This window comes from Heloderma suspectum, chromosome 4 (assembly GCF_057233095.1).
Source record: "Heloderma suspectum isolate Gila_16-S chromosome 4, 16-S_ref, whole genome shotgun sequence".
Taxonomy (NCBI): Eukaryota; Metazoa; Chordata; class Lepidosauria; order Squamata; family Helodermatidae; genus Heloderma; species Heloderma suspectum.
Window position 1 is genome coordinate 71,956,206 of NC_139461.1, and position 25,272 is coordinate 71,981,477.

Genomic DNA, 25,272 nt, shown 5'->3' on the forward strand with positions numbered 1-25,272 from the left:
AACTGCCCTTTGTTCCGTTTTTAAATAGATTGCAGATAATGCGCTATCAAATTACCCCATTGTGTTCCACTTGAGTTCCCTCCACCAAAAGAGTTAAAGCAGGAAGAAGAGGAGTGAAATCAATGAAAAATAATGGAAGACTCAGATAAGGGGAGGGGGAAAGGAGGGGGAAAGGAGGGGAAAAGGGGAAGGGGAAAAGGAAGGAGGTGAAAAAGGGAGTCATTGTGATGCTGCATTTAAAATGGAAGCAGAAAGCCCTGTTTTAAATGCAGGATTTTAGGCTGGTGTAGAGATGTCCCTATACAGTATTTTAGCAACAAGATTTCAAAAGGCTTCCATGCTCAACCTTCCACAAGTTTTGAATCCGTATATTCTTCCAGAGACAGACGTAAACCATATGAGCTTACAAAGAGAATTTATGGAGACCTTTATCACCTCTGGGCAGTATCCAGTGCTGCCCACATGCCAGCAAGACCCACTGCTAGCACAATGGGAAGCTAGTGCTTCCTAAAGCAGCCCCGGAAATGAGCCAAAATGTTCATTTCTGGAACAGGGCAGGTCTGTGGAGCTCACAGAAGGGAGCTTAACTATACTGTCTCGTTCTAGAAACAAGTGTTTCAACTAAGTTCTGGGGTTGCTTTAGGAACTGCTAGTTTTTTGTTGAACCAGTGGTTGGTCGCATGGGTGCAACTGAATGAGAGGAGGTGAAGAGACAGTGCTGGATACTGCCCTCTGTTCTTACTCATTGTTTCTGGATATACCATGGAAACATGAGACACTAAGGCTGCAATCCTAAATACACTTACTAGTGGTAAGCACATTGAAATGGTGGTATTAATTTTCAAGCAAACATGCTTGTGACTTTGCCCTGCCCTCATCAGGGTTCCATGTGTACATGTGCAACTTCTGGTCTTCCCATTTTGTTGTTTTTTAAACCAATATTTGTCTGGACACATGGGAAGTCACCCCATTCCTTCCATTCTCTCTAAGACAGCCTTCCCCAATGGTGCCTTCCAGATGCATTGGATTGCAACTCCCATCATTCCCAACCAGAATCTGGCTGGGAATGATGGGAGTTGCAGTCCAACACATCTGGAGGGCACCAGCTTGGGGAAGGCTGCTCTAAGAGATTTCACTTTGCCGCCATACTGGTGTGTATGGGACCCTCTACATCACTCTTAGAGGAAATGATAGCACTGACTCCCTAGATATAGCTCTGTGACAAAGAAAATGTAGGGGGAAATGGTGTTTTTTTACTGTTGCTTGATGAGAGGTCTTCAGGTAAAATGAAATTGGTGGAAATTTGGGGCCGAAGTAAACATGCACTCAAATTCTCCTCTGTTTATTGTTCAATAATACTATTTAATCAAGTGGCAGTTCTTGTATCACACAGAATATAGACTTGGACACCATTGACTCAGTTTGCACATCACACTAAGCTTGCAGTTCTGGCTTAATAAGCCAGGATATGCAGAAGTAACGTGCACTTACATGCCCTTTCCTTCCATTTGGCTCTTCCCATTGCGTGAGTGACAAAACAACTGGGAACTACGAATAAGTGGTACTAAACAAGCCAAGTCAACCTCAAACCTTTAAAGGTGACTTCTGGGCCTGACTTGCTTGGAAGCACTTAACCATAGCTTTCAGTTTGCATGTGATGGGAAACTATGTCCTGAAAATGACGTGTTTTCTCACTTGTGCAAAGGGAGGAGCAAAGTGCAAACTCACATGCTGCTCATGCATAGTCTGCCAAGAATTTTGGCTTCCTGTTACATGCAAACGTGGCCATTCTTAACATACTAAATTCTTCAGTGGATAATGCCTTGAACTGTGTGTAATTAAAAATTCGGGTTCCTCCCAATATCAAATGAGTGAACATGCAGTTAGGTTCTGGGTATCCATTGGCCTTGATGGAAACAGACTCCATTGCAGTCCTGCTGCTTTCTATCAGTTAACCTCCCAGAGATTTGTTAAATAAATTTATGTTAGGCAAGAAGAGTTTTTTTTTTTTTTAATACTCTATCAAATCAGTTTCATGAAAGAGTTATTTCATGCCTTCAACAGATTTTATATAACCATCACTTTAGCTTTTCTGGCCTTCGATCAAACTGTGAAGTGAAATTATATTATATAAATATGGAAAGATTATGCCTCAGTCTTGTGCTATATTGTGCTTTGCGTAATAATGAGAAGGCACAAAAATCACATTACCAGGCATTTCTAGAAAAATAAAGGGACACATTTTCAGGGTATCGTGATTTATATTAATATGCCAGGTTTTTTGCACTGATACTTAGTTTTAAAAATTTCTCTCAGCTGGAAGTATGTGCTGGACTTTATTAGGAAATTATTTTGCATAAAAGCATTTCATTTTAAGGTGTTTCATATGAATTTTTCCTCCCTGCAACATATATTTTGACAGTGGTGTATATTGAAATGCTATAAAAGAAATTATGTCTTTTGCTGTCAATGTTCCTGTTTACACAGGATCATACAGATGGAACTGGCCAAAAGGCCATCTAATCCAAATCCCGTTCCCGTGGTTAAGCAGGGCAGTCTACCCATGACAGCACAATCCATGCATCAGATCCACAGAGTGAAATAAACAAACATCAGGGGCATCCCAAAAGCAGTAATGCTGCTAGGTGCAGATTTTGAATCTGAGGTCTAGGACCCTGCAGCCCCTGCTTCTAGGGAGGCCACGAAATTGAGCATCATGACTCTCTACCGTCTGCTCACCCAAGCCCTGGATTGAGTTTAGGGTGGCTGCCACCATGGGCTGCTACTGCTGCTATCTCAGCAAAACCACCACTTGGATTTTAAAGTGCAAAGGGGGAAAATGCACTTTAAATTCAACTGCACAGCTCCAATAAGCAGATTTACTGAGAATTCAGCAGCAGCAACCCAGGCGGCCAGCTGCCGTTTTGAAAATGGAGCTGAGAGCGGAACTGGGCATAGCATAATTCCCTTCCCACTATGCCCTATGCTCTTACTTCATGGGGAATATCTACTACTTAGATGGAGGAATTAGCTTAAACACTCCAAAAAGATGAACTTTATTTTTTACAGTTTTTTGTTCACAAGAACACACACACACGCATTACATTCTTTGCAATTCATTAAAGAGAAGAGAAAAAATGACTTGATATACACATTCTAGCACATGGGTCAGTATACCAGTCCTAATAGGCCAAACTTAGAGCAAAGATTAGGGAAATTAGCATTTACCAAGTAAGGAAAAGAAGGTGTTGCTATGGAAATGATGGAGTAGGGGATTGGAAGACTCTACAACTAAGTTACTCAAGTGCTGGTGAAAACGTGGGCTGCAGGGGCAGAAATGAATAGATTTAGGAGAAAAGGAAATGAAAAAGAGCAGGAGTGGCTGTAATTACATGGTCAAAGAAAAGGAAGGGGAACCCAAAGGACGTTACTTCCTGTTTGTTGTTGTTGTTCAGTCGTTAAGTCGTGTCCGACTCTCCATGAGCCCATGGACCATAGCACACCAGGCCTTCCTGTCCTCTGCTCTCTCCCGGAGTGTGCTCAAGCTCATATTCATTGCATCGGTGATACTATGTAGCCATCTCATCCTCTGCGGTCTCCTTCTCCTTTTGCCTTCAATCTTTCCCAGCATCAGGGTCTTTTCTAGTGAGTTTTCTCTTAGCATTAGGTGGGCAAAATATTTGAGCTTCCTGTTTGGTTGCCAGCAATTAGAAAAATGCTGTGCTCACAGACTACCTTCAGGTTTCTCAGATTATTTCCAGATTACAAAAATGGATCTATCTGTCACAAACAAATCAGGAAAGTAGGGGACTCTGGCCTGGAAATGGAACAGGCACCAGAACAGAGTGGAGAATCATGCTAAGAAAGAATCAAGAGGAACAACATTCAAAATCAATTGGATCCTGGGTTTATTCTCAGAGGCAAGTCACACCAACACAGGGGATGTCCAAGCAGAAAGAATGAATATCGACTGCCTGAACTCCAAGGTAACTACAAGGTTTGCATCAAAGAGAACAAGGGATGGCTCAGAGCCTGGACCCAGGTTTGGTTAAAACAAAGGTTTGGTTCCAGCCACTGAACAGAAGGTATAGGGAGGATCCTTGCCTTTTGGTTAATTTTTCATCTAGCTTGCCATACAGAGCAGCGCAGCCCAATATTCAAAACAAAAGGTGTTGTTGAGGATACACAGGCAGTGGCTGAGAGGGGGGAATGCTTCAGGATTGGACCATTTTTCCCACAAGGGCTTTTCATTGGCCAGTTCAAACGTACCTTTGTGGGTTAAGTAACTGTAAGTAACTTTGTAAGTTAGTAACTTACTTACTTAGTAAGTAAGTTAGTTACTTACTTACTTTGTAAGTAAGTAACTTTGTGGCTGGCAATCAGGCAGGCATTTGTATGTTTTCCCCAGATGTAGGGAATAACTTTCTTGAATTGAATCAAGGAGTGGGCAAATAAGCTCCTTGGCTTCTGAGGTGGTTCCAGAGCCTTAACTTGTTCCTGACAGCTCTCAGCCCTCACCTTCCAGAACAAAATAGATTCTTGAGTCAAGGTGTCAGGATAATGTTAGTTAAGTCCATAGTGCACTGCGCACTACATGTGTGAGAGACCCAGCACATCCGAGGCTTCTCGGTAATGGTGTGTGCATTAAACCACAGTTACAGTGACAAGAAAGTGGTGGTGGGAGAGCAAACAGAGCAGTAGAGCCCCCCTGCCCCAGTCGGCAGCTTACCCAGGGCCCCCTCAAGCCTGGCAGTGCTCCTGCCCAAAAGGAGAACAATGCAATGATATCAAGGTTGCTGTGCAATCTGACCATGCAAAAAATTCCTGCTCGACTCCAAAGATTGGGGTTTTTGTCAGAGGCAAGCCCATGCCAGCCACAATCCTTCCTAGAGTTGTGAGTTATAGCAGATGTTAATGCCCTAGAGCTGTCTTCCCCCAACCTGATGCCCTCCAGATGCTCTATAACTTCCATCACCATCATCCGCAGCCTGCATGGTTGCTGGAGCCATGGTGGCTGGGGCATGATGGAAGGTGTAGTCCAACACATCTGGGAGGACACCATGTTGGAGAGCTTGCCCTAGGGGACCTTCACCATATGTTTTTAAAATATTGTTATGATAGTACATAGTCATGAATTTGTTTTGAATGTTTATACCCCATCTTCCTAGTTCAAAACAAGTTATCCATGCTGCTACTTCATCTTTTTGAACCTAATGATCCTGGATTCCTGCATAAAGACCTTCTTAAGCAATTGTATATAGCTGCAGAGTTATGTACAGCATGTAACAGGAAGTCCCCAAAGCACCCAACTAAAGAGCAATGGATTAATAAAAATGTGGAGACTATGAGTATGTATAAACTTACTCAGCAAGTGCAGCCAGCAAGGAATCCTAGCTTGAAGAATGATATTATGGCACCATGGTTTCCATTCATTTCCTATGCTGAGGCACTTCAGACTTCTCATCGAGTTCCAACAAAGTAATTTTTTTTCTGATTAATATGCACAAACACACAAAATGACATACACTTATGCACACTCACTATGCACACACAAAATGACATACACTTATGCACACTCATTTCATACGATGTAGAACTTGGTTTTTTTTTTAACTTTCATTGGATATTGAGCTCCTACTTAGATCATTTTATTGTAGATGTCCCATAAGCATATCTGTTATAGACTAAGATTGGTAATTAGTGGATTCCTTTGTTTCTTTAGTGATTTTGATTTATTATTATGTACCTTCTTCTTTTTGTTGCCTTTATTTTGTTAACCTTATTTCAAAATAAAATTTAAAAAATCACGAGGACCCCCCCAAGTTTGAAACCGCTCTCTCTCTCTCTCTCTCTCTCACACACACACACACACACACACATGCACACACACACACCAAATTAAGGCCCAGATGGCCTCAGTGGCACAAAGTTTTCCAGCTATGACTATTTCTAAACCACGTAGGGATGGCGGAGAATTTCTCCCCGAAACCTCGGGGGCCGAGCGCCAACGTGTTCAGCCCCCCGAACAAGTTTCGGGGAGAAATTCTCCGCACCCCCCCCCCCGCACCCCGCACCCCCCCCGGGACGGGACTTACCTTCGGCGAATGTCCCTCCCGGCGGCAGGTCCGGCCGGCAGTTCGGCGGGTGTTCGTCCGGGGCGGGAGCGGCAGCTGGTCTTTCGACCAGCTGCCGCCACCGCCATTCCAAGAAAAGAAAAGAAAAACGCCCCCGTGATAGGCTACGTGATGATTAACGTAGCCTATCACGGCTAGATTTGCAAAGTCAGCTGTGATAGGCTACGTAAATCGTCACGAAGCCTATCACGGGTGACTTTAAAAAAAAAAAGCGCGTACGGATATTGGCGGCCCCATAGGGAGCCGCCATTCGCGTTCCTTATTTGGTTGCTGTAGTCTACGTCATGATGACAGTGAGGTCGGGGTGGTGGGTATGTAGGTTTACTGACCTTGCCACCATGCCGTGACTTAATGCAATGCACTGACTTTTGCTCCTTACTTCAGCTGCTTACTTCACAGCACAGAATGGCCAGCATGCTGGCATGCCAGTATTCCAGCAGTAATCTGGAAAGGTGGTGCCTGAGGGGGCAGGGTTTGGGCAGTTCAGTGGAGGTTGATGTCCACCCACATTCTGTGTCAATCACAACCAAAACACCAGTAATCTACGAGGGGAGGGAAAGGGGTAGGATCTGGGGAGGAAATTTTGCAATGCCCCCAGTGCGTGTAATGTCTTTGCAGAAAAGTAGCCACCCCATGAAAAGGTAAGGACTGGAATATAACAAGATAGAAAAAACTGTGTAAAGGAGCCTGATGTAATCTCATAATGAAACTGGATGGAGAAAGCCCCGGTACTGATGTGGATTTCTGTCCCCATGTGATGGACCCCTCTGTCTGCTTCCAAAACCAATTCAAAGTGCTAGTGCTTATTTTTAAAACCCTAAATGGATTGAGACCCAAGTACTGGAAGGAGCACTACTTCTATATCAACCAGTCCATGCATTAAGATGGTATTCTGAGGTCATTCTTTGGGTGCCTCTTGTATCAGAGATTTGTTATACATGTAAAAGGGAGAGGACTTCTCAACTGTGGCATCTCAGTTATAGAAAACCCTCCCTAAAGAGGGCTACCCGGCACCTGCATTAGTATCTTTTTGGCACCACTTAAAAACACTTAATTTTCTTAGGCATTTCAATCTGCTGCTGCTTTCAGTGTTGTTTATTAGGTTTAATATTTAATTACTGAATTAGTGATCCAAGGTTAGTCTACTTAGAGTAGATCCATTGAAATGAATGGGACCTATCTAAACAAAATGCCAGTGGCATTTTTCTGCCTCTGGAGAGGGAGCGTTCTCCCAAGGCAGGAAGCTCCAGAAAGTGAGTGCCACAGCTATAAAACCCTCTTACGTGTTCCTGCCAACCGTGAGCTGGTTCACACAATCAAAATAAACCATGATGGCTTATTTAAATCGCAGCGTATGTGGGGGTCAGTTTCCATAATAACTGCCTGGGTGCAACTCGTCATGTCGTCCAAACCTGGGTGGCATGGCATGTTGGAGGGAGAAACAACTCCCCAATAACCCTACGACAGCCTGTGGGTGGCTTATTTCAATCATGCAAACCAGGTCTATGCCTCATATGGGGGAGGGACACACAAGAGGGTCTCTCTCAATTGTCGTGGCTGGGCACAATCGTATGGTCCTTTAGATAACCTAGTCCCAAACGCTTCGAGGCTTTAAAGGTGACTTTTCTTTATTTGCTGCAGCTTTCCTATTTTTATGTTGCAGCCACTCTGTTGCCTGTAAGTGCTTTACCTTTGGGTGCTTTATTATTATCATCATTGTTATTAGTGGTGGTGCTGGTGGTAGTAGTAGTAGTATTCTGCCTTATCAGCCAAAAAGCCATCAAGATGATATACAACAATTTAAAACAATAAAACCTTGCAACAATAAAAACAAGAACATTAAAAACACTAAAAACCTTAAAATGTTTAAAAAGACTACATGGTTTAAAAGTCTAAATTGAAAAGATGTGTCTTTGCACCCGTTCTAAAGGCCAAGAGAGTGGGGGCCAATAGTAATTCTTGAGGGAATGCATTCCATAATTTGGGGGTAACACTGGAGAGGCTGTTTGTCGGACACATGTGTGTCCGACAAACAGGCCTCTGTGTGTAATAGTGCCCTCAGACAGGCCTCTCCAAACACAACAAGGCTGCATACAGGTGTATGTAGGTTCAGCAGTAAGCCCACTAAGGAAACATACTCCACACTGTCTACAGTAGACAGCCTTCTTGCCTGGATGGGCAAGGGAGAACCTGCTTTTCTGGTTTGGGGCAGAAGCCAGATTTGCACAGCACTGGTTGGTTAGTCCTTGCATTAACCATGAAACTATTCCCCACCTTTTCAAAACAGGGCTGTGCACAGCACTGATTTGCCAGTCTTTGTGTCAATCACAGAATCATTCCACCCCTCTACAAACAGTTTTCTTTAAAAAAACAAAAAAGTAAACACAAAACCTAACAAAAATCTTTTGGGAAGCACAGAAACACACACATAATTGGATCAATATGCCAGGTGCATGAAGAACAACAAGAAGAAAAGGAGACTGACAGCTCACCTGAATCATGGTATGGGACATAGGATTTAATCCAATGGTTGTACATGCTTCTTTACAGGAGTGAAGATAGGGGAACAGAGCTCACCCCACAGGCCAATATCCCACTCCTGCTCACTCCTCTTTGTTGTTGTTGTTCAGTCGTTCAGTCGTGTCCGACTCTTCGTGACCCCATGGACCATAGCACGCCAGGCCTTCCTGTCCTGCACTCTCTCCCGGAGCGTGCTCAAGTTCATATTCATTGCATCTGTGATGCTATCTAACCATCTCATCCTCTGCCGTCCCCTTCTCCTTTTGCCTTCAGTCTTTCCCAGCATCAGGGTCTTTTCCAGGGAGTTTTCTCTTCGCATTAGGTGGCCAAAATATTGGAGCTTCAGCTTCAGTATCTGTCCTTCCAATGAGCACTCAGGGTTGATTTCCTTTAGGATGGACTGATTTGACCTCCTTGCAGTCCAGGGCACTCGTAAGAGTCTTCTCCAGCACCACAGTTCGAAAGCATCAATTCTTCGGCGCTCAGCCTTCCTTATAGTCCAGCTCTCACAGCCATACATTACTACTGGGAAAACCATAGCTTTGATTAGACGGACCTTTGTCGGCAAGGTGATGTCTCTGCTTCTTACTATGCTGTCTAGGTTTGCCATAGCTTTCCTCCCAAGGAGCAAGCGTCTTTTAATTTCATGGCTACAGTCACCGTCTGCGGTGATCTTGGAGCCCAAGAAAGTAAAATCTGTCACTGCTTCCATTTCTTCCCCTTCTATATGCCAGGAAGTGATGGGGCCAGATGCCATGATCTTAGTTTTTTTAATGTTGAGTTTCAAACCAGCTTTTGCACTCTCCTCTTTCACCCTCAACAAGAGGCTCTTTAGATCCTCTTCGCTTTCTGCCATTAGGGTGGTATCGTCTGCATATCGGAGGTTGTTGATAATTCTCCCAGCAATCTTAATTCCGACCTCTGATTCATCCAACCCGGCATTTCTCATGATGTACTCTGCATATAAGTTAAATAAGCAGGGTGACAATATGCAGCCTTGTCGTACTCCTTTCCCAATTTTGAACCAATCGGTTGTTCCATGTCTGGTTCTTACTGTTGCTTCTTGACCCTCGTACAGGTTTCTCAGGAGACAGGTAAGGTGGTCTGGTACTCCCATCACTTTAAGAATTTGCCACAGTTTGTTGTGATCCACACAATCAAAGGCTTTAGCGTAGTCAATGAAGCAGAAATAGACATTTTTCTGGAATTCTCTTGCTTTCTCCATGATGCAGCGAATGTTGGCGATTTGATCACTCCTCTTTATTTAATTGTAATTCCTACAAGAACCATTTGATTTTTAGCTATTGTAGCCAATTGCCCTTGACAAAACTATCCATGAATTTGTCCCTTTTTAAATACTCTATAAGTCATGACCATTACTCCCAACTTGTGGCAACGAATTCCCATAAGTAAATGGTGCATTGTGTGAAGAAATGCTTCCGTTTGAATTTACCACTGCCAGTCCATTTCATTGGATGACCCTGAGTCTGAATGTACAAAGAATAATTTCTTTTCATTCACTCTCTTCATCCCATTCATAATTCTATTAACCTCACACCTGACCCTAGTATCAACTTTTCTAATCCAAAAAGCTGCAACTTCTTACATTTCCCTTCATTCAGATGCAACATCTGAGAGCAGGATACCTCAAGAACTGTTGGCTCCCACATAAGTTTGCCCATCATTTAAGATCAATATCGGAGGCCCTGCTCTTAAGTGCTACTCTTATGTGAGATCAGACAGTAGGGTGTGTGAGAAGGGTCTTTTCAGTGGTGGTACCAAGACTTGAATCAAGATTTCCCCATGGAAATCTGCTTGGCCTCTTCTCTTTTCATTGTTGTTAAATACTTTTTAACTTCAGCATGATTGTAATATGTATGATTTTTGTCTTAATCTTCAGTATTCTACTTTTAATTTGGCTGCTGTCTTAAGGGTTCTTTTTATTGTTATTATGATAATTTTTAGTGTTTGACCATTTTATAATTTTTATTGTGTGTTTTAAGTCTTGTAATCTGCTTTGTGTGTGTGAACATAAAAGTGGGGGAGAAATAATCACTAATAATATTACCTGGAAATTGTATTTATTTATATTTATTTACAATATTTCTAGATCACCTTTTTACAAAAATATTCACAAAGCAGCTTGCTGTTCTAGCCACTAAGCCATTTAGTTGCATTTCTCTATACCCTGTCCAGCTCTACAATATCCTTTTTGATTTGGGGTAACGAAGAGTCGGACATGACTGAACGACTGAACAACGACAACAAACCAGAGTAACACATGGCATTCTAAATGTGGATACATCACACATTTCTACAGTGATATAATGATACTTGCTGTTTTATTTTTACCCTAGCTCCAAATATTTCATAACAACACATTTGCCTTTTACATTGCTGCAGCCCAATAAACTGTTATCTTCAGAAAGTTACTTCCCAAGGTCTCTTACCTGGATGATTACAAATCACATCAGTTTATATTTGCTTTTCCCCCCTTCCCTTGTGCACTTAACATCTAAATCTGATTTATTCCTACAACAGACATATGTAAAAAAAACCACTCCATAAATCTGTAACCACAAAGAGGAACACACTGCAACATTCTTTTCAGAAACTCCTTTAAACTTTTAAAAGCCTAATGAAAAACTTTGCCTGTAGGTGTTCTTCCATTCTGAAAATCTAGATTCTTGATGTGAATTGCATTCACTTCTACTCCTGGCCATGAAACTCATGATGTACACTAGAGGGCTTGGCCACAAACAATAGTTAGATCTCTACCAAAATACAATACAAGCCACTTGGGAAAAGTCAGCATTTGTGTAGTAATGTATGTAAGTTCATTACGTGTAATGGCAAGGATTAGAACATGGAGAATGGAGGGCTGGCCCAAGACATTTTGCAACCTGAGGTGAAGGACAAGATGGCAGTCTCACCCCCACTCCCAGTTCCATGTATAGAAGCTGACTGGACAGGAAGTTGAATCTCACTTCAGCAGTGGTGACAGGACAGTGTCAGGGCCGGCCCTCTCATAAGGCAGGCTAAATCGCCCACCTCAGGCAGCAAAGTGGGAGGAGTGGTGAATTGCATGCTCCTCCCCACCCCAGCACATGAGGAGGTCCTGCTGCTGCCATTGCATCTCCCACCCCCTCCCTTCCTAACTTTTTGCCACTGCCCACTTGGCTGATCCTCTCAGAGTGAGCAGTGGACAGCCAAGCTCTCTGAAGAGCTGTGCTGGCTGGAAAAGTGGCCTGCAGATAGCTGGCCAGGCTCAAATTCCTGGTTCTGAGGGGTTGTTCCTTACAGCCAGGCATTGTGGGAGGAGGGGTGTCCCTGGAGATCACCCACGGTACAGGCTACAGAGAGCTCAACCATCCTGCAAAGCAAGGGGCAGCAGTGGCAATGGGGTAGATAGAGTGGGTGGGCAGACAAACAGGGTGGGACAGACACAGCAGGGGAGGGGGGAGGGAGACACATATGATGGGAGGGAGAGGCAGTGGGTGGGAGGGAGAGGCAGCGGGTGGGAGGGAGGGAGTCAGACACAGTGGGCAGGGTGGAAGAGAGATGGACAAGGGAGGGAGTAGCGGCAATGGCAGGGGATGGCAGCGTGTGTGCTCTGCCTCACGGGGCAGGAGAGCTTGTGCCAGCACTGGACAGTGTTCTCCACCACACCCCCTAATTTTTTTTTGTGGGGGGTGCGGGGCAGTCTGCATGGCATACACAGCTCTGTCCAACCTACACCTTACTGCTGCTCCCAGTCCTTCGGCAGGAGTCAGCTCACTCTGTCTAATGATAGGGCTGGTCCTGCCTCCTCAGTGGCTTTAGTAAGAATTCATTGCACAAGGCTTCCACTCTTCACAATGTTCAGGGCTGGGCAAGTTTTTTCTTTGTGACTCCATGGTCCATCCGCCTATATATCCCATATATCGGGGTGGCCTATATGCAGGACACATGCACACACACACAGCCCCGCTGCCCCCTGAATTTGGAAAAGAAAGGCATGCATAGTGGCTTTCAAACAAGCAAATTTTGTCCCTTTTGGTGCTCTGTAGGCACTACAGACACTCTTTAACAACAACAACAACAACAACCAGAAATTATTTTGTTGTTACCTGCAAAGGGGGGGGTGAGTCTGGAGGGCAAAAATGCCCCCTGAACCTCCTGCAGTTGCCCATCCTGTCATATATTCATCCTAATGCAGTTTTTAAAAACTCTTCACAATTGATACTGAAGATAGTCACCTACCTTTTGCGATGCCCCCTGTAGCTACTTTTCTAAAAAGCCATCATGGGGCAGGGGGGAGAGAGAGGATGTGTTCCTCTGCAACTACCATAGCTTCCTATTGAACTCAATGATGCTTGCTTCTGAGTGAGACATGTATAGGATTGCACTATAAGTAAATAAGTAGGTAAGTAATTAAATAAAATCTCACATTCTCCCTTGCTCCCCATATTTACGCATGTTTTAGCGTAAACAAAACTAGAGGAAATGCCTGCTGTTATCCTGATTCTGCATAATTCACTTTCTCATGCTCATGAAGAGGAGGATATTGAGAAGACACACTGATAATAAATGGTCAAAGGTCAGAAGTGGGAACAGAGAGGAAAAGATCAAATATGACAGAGGAGATTAAAAAACAAAATTCAAAGAACTAATAAAGAAGAACTGAAGTGCAGTTAATTGTTTTTGTATCTGGTTTTCCCCCACCCAGCACATTCTGAGTACTCAGAGGCCCCTCACTTCCAGATGCCAAGTGTTCCCTGCCTTTTTGGTTTTTCAGTACTTGATCTGTTTCTCTGCCTCCTGCTCTTGTCTGCTGAGCAGCAAGATGTGGGAGGAGGGGAAGGAAAGTGTATCATACCCCAGAAAAAAGGAATAGTATAGTTTGAGAAACCCACATTAGCATCTGTGGGGAGAGCAGTCCTCTAGGGATGGCTGCATTCCCAATCACACTGACTTACAATGCAGATCGCTCACAGCTTGGTTGTGCATCATTGCAACTCACCCATGCTGGAGTGCAGATCCTGACAGAGATGCAGGCACTAACTGAATGCTTCAAGATTGCCCTCTTTGCATGGTTTCTAAATACGTGTGTTGGTCTATACACATCTTTTAGCTACATTGGTATAATTGCTTTTTGTATTTTGTATTGTTCTGACTTGCTTTACAAAATATACAGAAAGGATGGCAGGCTGTCTAAAAACTTAAAAAGTTAGGAGAAACCTGTAGTAGTTGATTGTGTTGGTAGCTGCAATGTTTTTGATTGTCTGAGTAAGTAATTGTTTAATGAAATTGTTGTATGTGATTTATTCCCCAAGTCACTGTTTCTACTCCAGAGGAAATGGTAAATTCTGATACATGAAATGAAAAGTTTTGTAGGGTAAACAACATGTATGGGGTTTTTCTTATACTGTTGGCAGTCATTTGGGTAATAAAACGTCTGCAGCCCCTGGTGAGTTTGGTAAAATGAAAAAATACATTTTGCTATTTCCAGAATTATATGTAGCACAGCAGAACATTTAATAAGGATGGATATTGAATAGTAAAGAACACTGTGAAATTTTATTATCATACAAATATGGCTTCTACAATCATTTACTTCCTCTCCAAGATAGTTGGCTAAATATACATAATGAAAAGTTAATTCTGTAATAAAAGCCTTTCCTTTAAAATACAAAATGGTGATTAGGAGATGGGTTGGATCCAAAGAACCTGTGAGTGGAAGGAAAAGAGCTGCTAATGGTATTCTGCAAATTTTTACACAAGAGCTTGTACAAGAGTTAATTCAATACTAGGTAGAAAGTACATTCTAGAACAGTTCTTATGCTTATCTTGCATGACAGATAGCGTAACCTCTTGCACATCTAAAAGAACAACTTTGGATTTAGAGTTTTTTCCCCTCAGTGCTGTAATTTGGAAGTGTAAAACAGTATTTCTATGAGCAAAAGACACTTTCCAGATGTGGGACGGGGCCTTTGTATCTAGAAAACCATGGCATCTCCTAAACAGATTGTGTCCTATCAAGTATGTAGCTAATCTGCACAAGGAATAGTTCGTTTCGCCTTTCGAAGTACATGTATTTTACAGCATTTCCTTATAACCTATTTTCACTTAATTAAGAAAAAAACATGCAAGCTTTCAACATGACAAATGTTTAACCATCCAGAAAATGAAAAGAAGCATACCTGTAAATGTTACAGTCATCTATGGAAAATAAGAATTGAAGGGAAGACATCTGAGGCACATTTCATTTTCACTATATAGGAGGGGGAGTGAGAGAGAAAAGCTAAATATAACCAGGAAGGTGCTTCTTACAATAAATGTTGTACAACATATTCCTGTACCTGAACATGAAACACAGATATAGTGTACCAGTTACGAATAGATAGTGAATATTTTTGAGGCAAAACTAGCAAAATGTAATGAGAACAAGTGGCTATAAGAACTGAAGAATTCCCAGGTACTACAAAAAATTAAGTAATTTGCCTAAGGCTGGACTTTGATTGTTCCAAAGCTGGAACATTAAATCCATTCTTGTGGGTTCAAATCAACATTCTGTCCACTGAATCACATCAGCTCTCTTGTTCATGTCATCTGATGTGAATGTTATGCCTACATTATGCATTCATAAATTTATCTTATACATAAATTGTGCATTTGCTTGCTGGCTGATCAAAAGTTCTCTACAAAAGAGTTCCTGTGCAACCATTTCAGTTCAACTAATGCAATGAGAATCTCGTTGTGTGTGTGTGTGTGTGTGTGTGTGTATCATATATCGGATTTGTTGAGGTGAAGCAGATGCTTTCTTCAGGCCTGTTTTACAAAATGGCTTCCTTTATTCCTAGTCACCTGCCCATAGCTATTCAAGCTATGATTCTGGCAAGAATGAAAGCATGGACAGAGGTGCCGAAGACCTTTCCCTGAACCGGGGAGAGGAGGATGAGGATGACCATGATGAACATGAAGATGCTGAGAAGGCTAATGAGTCTGATGGGGTAGAAGCTGAGCGCCTGAAAGCTTTCAATGTGAGTTGTATAATGCTTTATTATGCCTGTCTGGATTTTATTTCTTTATTTGGTCTTTTGTTTTGGGGTCAATGTTGCAATAAAAGAGGTACATTAATTTTATTTATGGAAGGGGAACCTCTCCTCACAAGCACGTTTAAGCATTTGCAAAGATACACCAGGTTCACCAGATTTAGACATTTAAAGCATCTTTACCTGTAAGAGAAATCTCAGCTGTGGTGTGTGTGTGTGTCCGCACGCATGTGCATGTTTGCCCAGTGGAGAATCGATCTGCAGACAGTTTCTGAAGACTATTTTAGTGGTCAACTAATTTCTGTTGTTTTCCAAATTTATATAATTTTGCATGACAACACACACACAAAAGGTTCACAGCAAGGGAAGAATCAGAGACTGAGTTCAGTAAAACAATGTAGCAATCATAGCACATTGTTAATAATAGACCTGATGCGGTGCCTATTTTTACAATCTGTGTTTTATTTCCCTCACAATTTCTATACACTACAGTCTAATCTTTTCTTGTCTTTTTTGTCGATCCTAAAATAAAATCCTTGTTTGCTTAACATTTCTGGCTTTCCATTACAAAGCTCTTCACTGTGTAAAAAAATGTCTTCCTATCTGTAACTGAGAGAGGAAGCTTAGAAAGAGAAGAGAGCACCCCTCCAAATCCTTCTCCTCTGTCTCCCTCTTGCCAACAGATGTTTGTCAGGCTGTTTGTAGATGAAAACTTGGACCGAATGGTCCCAATCTCTAAGCAGCCCAAAGAAAAGATCCAGGCTATCATTGACTCATGCAGGCGACAATTCCCTGAGTACCAAGAGCGTGCCAGAAAACGTATACGTACTTACCTCAAGTCCTGCAGGCGGATGAAAAGGAGTGGTTTTGAGATGGTGAGTTTTGAACTAAAACCCAGCCCTAGTTTCCATCAAAAACCCCATATGTAAATCCATGACACTATTTTGTTTTCATCTTAGTGTCTCTTTTTATTTGTATTTTTGGTAATGTCAGGTCAGAAGTTATTCTCCTACTTTTCATATTACCTGGATTTCCCCTCCCTTTGTTCAGTACATTTGAAATGCCTTGGAAAATATAGCTCACAGTTATGACTAATATACATTCATCAAAAAGGAAGAGCACCGCATGGTATAAAATACAGACATATATAGAGAAGTTTTTGTTCATATTTTTAGTCATCGTTCTGACACCTATAGTGAAGACATACTGGTCTAAATCCAGAGATACATGTGTATACAGCAGTAGGCTACATGTATGAAACTGCACATACATATGTACTCTAGCCTAGTGGAAAGGGATTTAGTCCATTGTAGTAGAAAAGACAAGCCCTGTTGCACATTTTCACTGTCAGTATTTCCATAAAAAGACCAAAACACTCAAATCCTTCCCTTCATAATTTCCAAGCATCATCTACCTTTCAAATCTCATTTTAAGAACATCAAAAACCCATGTTTTATATAAAAACAACCTACCTACCTTCCTTCCTTCCTTCCTTTCTTTCTTTCTTTCTTTCTTTCTTTCTTTCTGTGTCCATTTATTTGTTTCAGAAGTTTAGATGACTTTTAGAAAACAAATGAACACATCTGCTAAAATCACTAGCTTAGGAAAAGACAGTGTAAATGCAAGAAGCCGTATTTATACAGGTGTACAAATGCTTTTTTTTAATGCTTAGGACAAAAAGGTAAGGTAGCTTATGAACAAGGAAAATATAGATTAAAAGGGAATAGAGACAATGCAAAAGCGACTGTACAGTTCACATGCCCAAATCTGAGTATAAGACATATTGAGTTATACAGTAGTTTGAAATAATTGACAGACAGTATATTCATTAACTGTAATAAATAGTACAGTTTCACAGTTATTTTGTTTGACTAAAGTTATTTATGGCACTAAAAGTCTTTGTGCAGCTTTCTGATTTGGTAACTTCCCTGTCTTCTATGGCCAAATTCTGTGCACTTCTTTCACATTCATAAGCAGTTACAAATATGAATAAAGGGGTGTGTGATTTTAATTATTGTAAGCCACTCCAAGTAGTTCATATGCTTTAGAAAAGTGGGAAGAAATTCTTATATAAATACATCAAAATAAATAAAGGATTATACTTAGTCATACATTCCAGCATGACCAAGAGATAGATAGTTTGTGCAGGCAAAGAGTGGGGCTATGTAGATAAGCAGAGGTAGCAGCAAGTTCTTCCAGCCTCCTGTTGGCCATGTAAACCTATGGCCAGTCTCCTTCCCTCACCAGTGTGGCCAGCTGTATCCAAAAGCTGTTACCATCACTGGCTGAAGGAAGCAAGGGGTGGCTTGTTCTGGGCAGGGTGCTCAGCTTCCTGCCTTACAGCCCTTCTTTCAGCAACGCTGCTGCATGAGAGTAGCCACCACCATTGAGGCCAAGGTGCAAGGAACTATTCCTCAATGGGGATAACATAGAGAAAGAATGAGTAACGGGGATTGAGGGTCTTCACCGAGTAGTTACCTGGCCTCCTGATTCAGCTTGCAACCATCTAATATAAAGGTTTGTTCTCAGAACACTCCTGTGGTGGAAATCTGCCCCCTGCTAAGCACTGCTGAAGAGCTCTCCCACAAATAATACTTTTGATTTTATTACATTTGCCATGCAGTGTTTCATAGCTAAGCAGGGATTTAAACCCAGATCTCCCCACACCAACTCCAGCATTCTAACCACCAAACCACACTGGCTCTGTGGGGTATAATTTGGGGCATTGGATTATATCATTCTATAAATACCACTTTGTTCATTTAGTCATGCTTAATTTCCAGAGATATGCACTCTCCACTACAGGGTGCACAATCACAAGAAGGCCCAGTAAGATCAAGATATGCCTTGGGCAATATCTAGTACTGGCAGTCCATCAGCACTCACCAGGCTGCGCTAGCAAGAATGATCCCTAGTGCAATGGGAAGCTACTGCTTGCTACAGCAACCCCAGAAACTAGGTCTAATTAGCACTTTTGGAACGTGAAAAATCAGCGGATCTCCTTCCTGCGAGCTCCAGTGATGTGTTCAGTTCCAGAAATGCTAGTTTGGGCTAGTTTCTGGTTGCTGCAGCAAGAACTAGCTTCCCATCATGCTAGTAGTCATTCCCTTTAATGCAACGGCACAGTTGGATACTACCCATTGCTTCCTCGTTCTCTTCGTCCTCATCCAGGGTCTTTTTAATCATTAATGCTGTCACACAACTCAGAGGCAGGCAAGGCAGATCAAGAAGGCTATTGGTATGCCAGTCTGAGGCCACAGAATAAGCAAAAGCCAGGGTTGGCAGCGCTGACTGAATGAGGATGCTTCCTTGGGACATGATTACTTTCTGGCCCCATCTAGTTCCATGATTCCAAATAGAGTTGCTTACCCAGGTAGCTACAATAAATTCAGCTTGATGTTATATGAACAACTAGAGAGCCAGTCTTATGTTTCTGTTTCTTTTGTCTTTAGCTGAATGAGTAGTCCTCATATCTTCAAACAGGCCACACAGGGTTTTAGTAATGAAATATTGGCACACAGTTGCACAAATAGGGCACAATCCAACCAAAATTAAACATTTTGGAGTCCTATTTTGGAGTCTTCAATGGGAGAGTTAAGCAGAAGCTTAAATATCTCCTGTTTAAATAAATTGTGCTTCAGAATGTGAATAGAAGTGGGCCCATAGTACTTGAGTTGTAGTTTATGATTTCTAGGAGACTCTGCAGAATGGGATATCCTGACTCAGATCCATTTAGGCAATATAAACAATCCATATGGGAAACCCTGACAATGAAGCAGACTGTTGGTCCATCTAGTCCAGTACTGTCTACTCCAATTGGCACTGACTCTCCAAGATGTCAGGCACAGCATATCTCACATCACTGGATACCTGATCATTTGAACTGGAGGTGCCATGGATGAAACCTGGGACCCTTTGCATGCAAAGCATGTGCTCTGTCATTGAACTGTGGCCCCTTCCCTTAAGATAGACTAGTACAATAGATTGTGAGAGGTCACTTCCAACTTGAAGGCTGAAGATGGGGAGAATGTAGTTTGAACTCACATTTGTTGTATTCCGTCCGAGGTATTTGTTTATAGGACAGAGAATGTGTGTACAAACCAGTTTCACCACATTTGGAACGTATGCCTGTTTTCTCACCCACATTCTAAGTGTTTCTTATTGTAAATCTTCTATCATTCTAATACTTAATAACAACTTAAGTAAGTTGTTACTGAAGTATGAATATGTTTCCACTTAGGAATGGTTAGGTTTCAAAAGAGTTTAATGGTGATTTATATCATTTTGGAGCATTATTATTTATAACAGACCTTTCTGGATGGATCCAGTTTGAATTTGATTGGATTTAGCAATGCTGCTTAAACAAATTGTAGTAGTGTCACTGCACTTATCCTTCACCATTCTGTTTAATCAACTGGAGCGTGTTTTGAATCCTAATGATTAATATATGTCAATATGGGGGGATACGGGATTGAAAGCCCATCATGCTTGTGAACCATGTAATTTTGAAAGATCTGAAGCTATGTTTAGATCATAATTTTAAATTAGTTTCACTGTAATTACATAACTGAAAGGTAATTAGAATATAAGAAACAAAGCTGTTTAGCTGCCTGCTTATTTAATATTACTTGACATTTAATTTTTTTTAGAACCGTACCATGTATGAAGGGTGGTATTCTGCCACTGTAGTACTACGGCAGTAGGACATTATACTGAAATTTCCACAGAGGTCTATATTATCGTAGGTAAAATGAATCATGAAGAAGCCACACAGAGGAGGCAAAAACAACTTTAATAAATAAAGCTTACTGAAAACAGGTCATTAAAAATACTGCTGCAGGCAAGGCTGAACAGGAAATTGAAAGCACAGTGCCTAAGAGCTGACTCAAGCACTTCCTGATACAGCAAGCCAGCAGGGCCAATACACTACCATGGGTATAAAGCGAACCTTTTCACATCGTTCAAGTGAAAACATTTTATTTTTTAATATATTGGAACAAGACAAAATACAATACTTTGTATTTATGCCGGACGTGTACGGCATTTCAGCAGTAATTGTGGAACAACCTCTGTTGCTTGGTGCTCTGGAATTAAGAGAAAATGTAAAACACTAATTAATGGAACACTATTGTAATAAGGGATAGGGAATGTATCCTAGGTTGGCTCTGGCAGTTATTTGTCTTTGTAATCCAGATGACACTTCCTACTGCACAACAGGCCTGTTGTAGCCCTAAGCCTATGGGAAAGGCTAAGTCATATGTAAGTTTATATGTAATATTCTGAGTATTAATGTCCTATTTTTAAAATATTACTTAAAACATCCCTATTTGTGCGTGTGACATCTTACTCATAAATGGTCTCTAAAGTGTTTTGCCTCCTGTTTAAAATTTCAGCCCGAAAGAGCTTTCTGTGTCTGAATTCTCCATTTCCTTTCAATTTCTAAGCTTCATTCTTAAATATCTGTTTAAAAAGGATACTACAGTATATATGCTTTCTTAATTTTTATCAAATGTTATCTTCCATCTTTAGAATTGTGTTCCATTGCAGTATAGAAATCTATTTTAACTTGAATTACTAGATTCATGGACAACTAGATTCTCCAGTGCGGATTTCTGTAATACAGTTTTAGCTGTTACTCTGCTGGAAAAAAATTTATTATAAATGCTCCAGACGATTGCAAGAATAACTGTACAATTTGCATATCTTCTAGCTAATAGCTATGCAGATCAGATTAATACTGTGCAGCAGTACAGGGGATACCGTCATGGATGTATCCTTCTCCGATGTGTCCTCAAAACACATCATGTGTAGCAACTGTAATGGGGCAAGATACCAGTATAGGATAAAGTAATATTTACTGGAGCAACCTCTGCGGGCATCAATGTATGCAGCACAGTAACAGTGATTGTTTCTCTCTCTTGTAAGTGGCACCATTAGGGTTGCAACAGAAATGCTGTAAAACTCTGAAAAATTCAGAAATGATTAAAGCTCCTGCAAAACTTTTCAACATATATTCTTCAAATCATCATAGCATATAGAAGGATCAGTGACAAGTTCAAGGAGGGACTGAATAACGGGACTGATACAGGGATATTGCCAATCTCTTTGTCATCTAAAATGGCCCTGAAGTTTAATTTGTCCAAGCAATTCTTTTAAAAAGAACAATCTTCTTTATTGCATTAACTAGACTACTTTTGTCATATCCCTAACCAAGAGCTTTGTTTATCATCCTGCAGATGATGATGATTCATTAATAATAATTTCCATGTCTAAATAGATATCTAGTTATATCATCCATCAGTTCAGATACCGAAGATAATGTACAGCTGTTCTGAGAAGGAAAATATATTCATTTGCCTCAGGAACAGAATTAAAAACAACAACAACCCAAACAGACTTTTACTCTTTCTTGGAAGGCATATTTAAAAGCAACCTAGAGTTCAATATTCCCCATCACAGGATGATCCAAGAATTTTCATGGCCCCATCTATACAAGAGATTTACTGTGGCTCTATTGTGGCTCCTCAACAATAATGGCACATGACGTATGACCCCCTGTACAGCAAGTGCATGTTTTAATGCCATAAAACCCACTTTTTTGCAAACTCGTTTTTTTACCAATTTTCCTGTTACAGCGGCTTCAGTGCGGTTTGGGGGTCTATGTGACCTCAGCTGGCTTCTGTGCGTGCTGGGGGGAGCAGTGCTGATTGGCAGAAGGGAAAGTTGCCATCGTGAAAGGGTAGGCACACAAGGAGAGGAGTGGGCTAAACATGCCTACTCAGAAGTAACTCATTGTCTTCAATTGCACTTTACCAAGTAAGGAGTGAAGAAAGGAGTCAGGAGAATTCCTTTGTCTGTTGGTTTAAATATTCACTCATTTGCACCAGTGTAGGTGTGGAGAAGTTTAATGAGTTTAAAAGGTGATCGTGCCCAAGTGACCCTTATTCCTGCCAAGAAAGGGTGGACACAAGGAGATGAATGGGCTAAACATGTCTACACGGAAGTAACTCATTGCCTTCAATTGCACTTCATTGAGTGCTGGAGCAGTCTGAGGGGTTGGGAGAATTGCTTTGCCTGCTGGTTTAAATCTCCAGACCAGCATAGGTGCAGAGAAGTTTAATGAATTTAAAAGGTGATCACCCCCAAATGACCCTTACTTCTGCTGAGAAAGGGTGGTGGATGTGAGGAGATGAGTGAGCTGAACATGCCTACTCAGAAGTAATGCGTTGCCTTCAATTGGACTTCACTGAGCAGTGGAGCAGAGAGAGGGGCTGGGAGCAAACACCACACCTACACAGTTAATGACATTCCATTCTACTCATGGGACCCTGCCCACACAGTCCTGAACTAATGTGGTTTCAGGTGCTGTTTGCCCCATGCAAACGGGTTTTTTGTCAATGTATACACCACTTTACTGGCTCCGTGTGCCATGAAAGGAGCTGATTCAATTCCTTGAAAACCTGCTTTTAAATGGAAATTGCATTGGAAAATGTCTCCATGTAGATGGGGCCCATGTCACCAGAGTGAAATTATTCTGCAGTACTGAAAAAGATGGGATTCTGTAACTTACTGAAGATGTATATGATCTGAACTGGTAAATAAGATCTGGCTTTCAGATAATTGCCTCATTATTCTCTCCCTGCAGGGGGACATTTGGAATATGGTCCTTAAATAAAAAGCCTTCTTATTAGTATCTGCCCACCTCACAGGAAATAATTAAGGATAGTGATGGGGGAAATAACTAAAAATGTGCTCTTTTTGGATGACTTCTCCTCTAGAAATCTTTAAAAATGTGTCCTATAATTTCCTGCCTAAGAAAGAATGTCATGTTCAGACACCTATATCTGATGACCATCAGCTATATGAATGTCTTCTCAGAAGAATTTCACTTGTCTCAACAATAAGTTCACTAGGTTCTGAGATAAGGGCCTCCATATCACTTTGGAGCAGTTTCCCTTGCAGTTGACAGACTGCAGTCTCTCTATGTCTATAAGACTTAATATAAGACTGCAGTTGTATGATGTTTTGACTATTGGCTAATGAAAGGCAAAGCAATACACTGTCCATGATATGTATGGATCTTTTCTTTGCTTAGCCAACAATAGAAATACTATTGGCACATTTGTGCAGATAAATAGGTCTTGCTGTGTGGAATACTAACAAAATATGAAAACCTTCCGTGTTCTTCAACATCTTTAACCACAAAAGCCAGCCTGATGACCAGACATGGCCTGTAGAAATGATTGAAGGATCAATATAAGATAAAATGATTTCAAGCTACACTTGGATCATGACTTCTCCCAAATCAATATGTGGTATTAAATATGTATGTATTTTCACTTTAGAGACATTAGTTTTCAGTTCTTTTTGATCGTTCAAGCTCTTTCAAATATTTCACTGATAATATCACAACTTATTGAGTATGTGCTAGACTTCGCAGCTGATGTTAAAACATAATTAGGCCCACAGATGGGAGTAGTGTGGTGGGAATGGGGAGAACAACACAGGTCTTGGATAGAAGTAGGCCACAACTTTTATTATATACAGCTTCTTGAAGTCAAGGCATGCCATTCTGGCAAGGCTCCTTTTTCTAACATCCTATGTGCTGTCAGAAATGCTTGGCGCAGCCTACCTGCTGGGTAATGTTGGGAAGGTCGGGAAGGTCAGGAAAAGATTCTGCCACTAACAGCTTACACTATTCCCACAACTATCACCCATCCATCTGGGGGAATACTAATGGTACTATTCCATTAGGTGGACTGGCCCTTGTCAGGTACTTCCAAGGTAACTTAAGGGACCTCTCCCAATGTGAGGGAGCAAGGATCCCAACCCCATTCCTTCTCAACTAAACATCCTGCTTGATACCCTAGTGCCAGTAGGATACTTTAATAGTTGTAGTGAATTGGTAAACAGTCTTACAGGGGAACAGAACAAATATATACACTGAATAGGAGTGCAATGAGCAAAACCCGAGGACCAGGATAGTCCGTTATATCAGGTAAAAATTCTTCTCAACCCCATCAACCTAGGGTTCTCATATACCTTTAGCTTTCCAGTCATCAAACCTCTTCCACATTTGCAGCTGGCTTGAACTACTAAGTGCTTAAAATTGCAAATATAATATTCTACTCTTTGTCTAGCACATTGTGAGAAAACAAGAATACATTATATTTGTAAGTGAGACGGTGTTGATACGTCTTTGGCCAGTTGCCCGATCTGAAGCATTTCAGGCCAGTTTTTTTGTTCTGCTACACTGAGGCAGAAGGTCAGAGCATCTGACAGAAGGGTCTAGTCTGTGCCTGCACAAGGGAGATCATCCTCTCACAACCAAACCCAGTCCAGTAGGTATTTCTGTTCGTGGAACATCGATGGTTTGGGCAAAGAGAGGGTGTTGTAGGCTGTTCCAGGATGACAACTCTATTCAATATGTGTAGAGTGAATGTGCATAGAAAGAGCAGGATCACAATGGCAAGCCCCGCCCCACCGTACATACATTCACTAAACCCAAAGAGTGTAAACTTTTGCAGATATTTAAGGCATATAAAGTGGATGGACTTAGTGAGCAGTGGGATCAGTGGTTTGCA

General features: G+C 41.5%; 1 protein-coding gene across 2 annotated transcripts in view; it reads left to right on the forward strand.

Annotated features, from left to right (window-relative positions):
- The window catches only part of NOL4 (nucleolar protein 4), a 207,321-nt gene that overhangs the window by 159,645 nt on the left and 22,404 nt on the right, over window positions 1-25,272 (forward strand). Inside the window, exons 7-8 of one of the 2 annotated variants that reach the window (XM_084848084.1) lie at window positions 15,497-15,676; window positions 16,372-16,563. In XM_084848084.1, the coding sequence (XP_084704210.1) occupies window positions 15,497-15,676; window positions 16,372-16,563 (372 nt within the window). The remainder of the gene's footprint in view (window positions 1-15,496; window positions 15,677-16,371; window positions 16,564-25,272) is intronic. The other variant, XM_084848085.1, reaches the window with a different exon arrangement.